At 43.6% G+C, this 2,820-nt stretch overlaps 1 protein-coding gene across 1 annotated transcript in view; it reads left to right on the top strand.

Moving 5' to 3' along the window:
• The first annotated feature begins 2,163 nt into the window (after window positions 1–2,163).
• The window catches only part of JAM3 (junctional adhesion molecule 3), a 59,656-nt gene continuing 58,999 nt past the window's right edge, over window positions 2,164–2,820 (top strand). Inside the window, exon 1 of the mRNA XM_004689082.2 lies at window positions 2,164–2,279. Coding sequence (XP_004689139.1) covers window positions 2,204–2,279 — 76 coding nt within the window. The 5' untranslated portion in view covers window positions 2,164–2,203. The remainder of the gene's footprint in view (window positions 2,280–2,820) is intronic.

The raw sequence follows: 2,820 nt of genomic DNA, 5'->3' as shown, positions 1-2,820 counted from the left end.
AAGTACAGAGTTCATAAGACCCTCATCAATTGTCTCCAGAGCTCAGATTCCTTCTTGTACAGGGCCAGATGTCTTCAGGGAACAATGAAATAACAAAGATGAGCAGATCATTTGACAGACAAATGGACTTACTCTTCCCTGGTATTATATAGTTGGTTTTCATTCCAAAATGCTGTCTCAGCCACCACTCATGAATGTGAACTCAATTTGCACAGGAAAACCAATGTTTTACAATGAAGAACAAGTATGTGGAATGGAACAAACCTGAGGGAGTTGTTTTGACCCCTTGGTGGGTCCTTACTTGCATGCATACAAATGCAGCTTGTGACCCAAGAGCAGACACACTGTGAGAAACAACAACAGTATTCATTTACACAGAGAGTGGGAAAAGGGAGATGTAAATGTGTGTGTGTATTTGAGAGAGAGAGAGAGAACTAATAAACTGGCACATGGACAGTTCCCTGTCCTACCTTAGATAGCGACCCCTGAACAGACACCAAGTCCAACTAAAACCACATGTGGCAAAAACAGTGGCATCTCTACAGCCACCACTGATCCACCTGCTACCCACCTTGTTGGTTATGAGTGCCACCCACTGGCTCAAAGGTTGCTCCTTGCACTTCCTTTTACATATCCACTCTCATAAGAAATGCTGTGTCATATAGAATATTCAGGGTGGTGTTCTCTTATTCTGAGTTTCAAAAGATTCCCTAGCAGAGAATATTGTTTAACAGACAGAATCATTTTTATGATGCAAACATAAAATCAGTATGAAAAGTGAGATGCTGGTTTCTGCAAATGTACTCTGTTTATAGACATATTTCCAGGTAATCAAAATGTTTTCTTCAACTAGGCAAATATGCTTGACCATATGACCAGAAGGTAAAGGGAATAAGAGAGAGAGTGAGAGAGAGAGAAAGCCAGTGAGCTCAATAATTTTTCTCTTTTGAATTATATTTTGTGTTTGTGGAGAGAGGTTACCATTACACACTAGCTTTCACATACTTTTTCTTGCAACTTTGGAACATGATATACTGGACAGAAGATTTATAAAGTGAAAGAATAGAATCATACCAGGTGACTGACTTATTTTTAAATTTTTATTCTGTCTTTATAAGGTTTTGGGAAATGCAATTGATTCACACTTACACAGATGTGAGCAGCTATTAAAACTAATAAAAAAATGTTATGTGGTGATGGCAATTGAAGAGTATCCCTATCAATCTATTTCAGTTACTTACGTACCTTTCAGTAACTGTAAGTTATACACCTACATTCTTTTTCACTTTGTAAAAACAAAACATAAAAAATTTGGATGACTATAGAAAAAACAAAGTCCTTAAGTTAAACATTAAAAAAATTAGTTGCTGGAAACATTGGCATATTTTGCTATTAACTGTATTCAGAATTCTGTTTTTACTCTGTTGTTTTCTGGAACGTTAGGGATGTATTTTCTGTCAGATGTAATACTAATTATTTGAAGAATTTTTCACAGTATTAAATGACACTGAAAATCTGCATTCCTAGATTCATTCATACATTTTTGTCTTTCATTTTGCCTATTTGTCATTTTTATTCCCTTATCATTTCCCAATATTCAAACATCAGAACAAAGGCTTACCCTATTTTTCTACAGAATAAACTATTGGGTATAACACCCTGCTTTTGAGCTACCACAGAAAAAAAATGTATATTTATTTTAGGAAGACACTACTTTTATGTATTAATGTATGGTGGCTTGTATTTTAAATAGATTGATTTCAGTGTTTCCCCTTTTCATCACATTTGGAATTGGGGCCTCAAAAGAGGTGCAGGCAAAAATTCTTACAAAATAACCAAACTACATCCTTATTTAAAAAAAAAAGGAGCATTTCAGTCTCCTGATTTCGAGTGTTCCTTCTCTGATCTGTGTAACGAATCATTTTATAGCTCTGGAAATTTACCCCGCCCCACTGTTGAACATGTTTCTTAGCCTTCTTTCCACTAAGTTCATTGAAAGAAATCCCGAACTTCTAGGTCTAGCGCATCCTTGCATCCATAGCAACCAGACATCAGCTTGCTTGGTAACCATGGAGACGGCTCTGCCGGGCCGGGTGGTCGCTATGGAAACTAGGGGCGGGTAGCAGGGTCCTAGCAGGTTGGGCGCATGCGTGCGAAGAAACCGAGCTGCGCCGCGCTCCCGCGGCCCCTCACTCCCCTCGACATGGCGCTGAGGCGGCGGCCGCGACTCCGACTCTGCGCCCGGCTGCACTATTTCATCCTGCTGCTGCTGTTCAGGAGTGAGTCGGCGTGTTTCTGTCGTTGGGAGAGTAGGGCTTGGGGGCGATGGGAACAGAGCGGGCCCTTGCGGGTGGAGCCGGTCCAGGCGGGAATAGCGGACCTGGCTTCGGGATGTCGGCGGGAGGAGCGGCGCGCTCTCTTGGCCCGGCTATAACAGTGCTCGGGGTCCCGGCCTTGGGCGGGGTCCCAGCAGCGGGCTTGGGGGTGCCTGGGGCCGGTGGGAGGCCCGGGAAGGTTTTCCGGGCGGTGGGCTCGCAGTGGGCGGTGGACCATCCCGAGCGGTGGGCCCGCCTTTTAGGAGGACAGCAGGGCAGCTTCAGCATGGGGTCAGGAACTTGCTGGAAGAGAGTGCGGAGCAAGAGCCTCCTTACTCGGGAAAGTGGACCTTAAGGGGTCCCCGAAGTATCCCAGAGGCACAGCTTCGAGGCCTGTCCAGCCTTTTGGTCACAGCCCTCTGGGGATCTGCTGTTCATTTGTCTCTTGCTGTAAACAAAAGAACAGAACTGGGCAAACCCAACTTTCCTTTCGTGGAAGTAAAAC

The sequence above is a fragment of the Condylura cristata genome, unplaced genomic scaffold (genome assembly GCF_000260355.1).
Source record: "Condylura cristata isolate star-nosed mole 26May11 unplaced genomic scaffold, ConCri1.0 scaffold00025, whole genome shotgun sequence".
In the NCBI taxonomy this organism is placed as follows: domain Eukaryota; kingdom Metazoa; phylum Chordata; class Mammalia; order Eulipotyphla; family Talpidae; genus Condylura; species Condylura cristata.
Note: the sequence above shows the minus strand (reverse complement) of the source record. Positions and strands in the feature narration are given on the sequence as shown.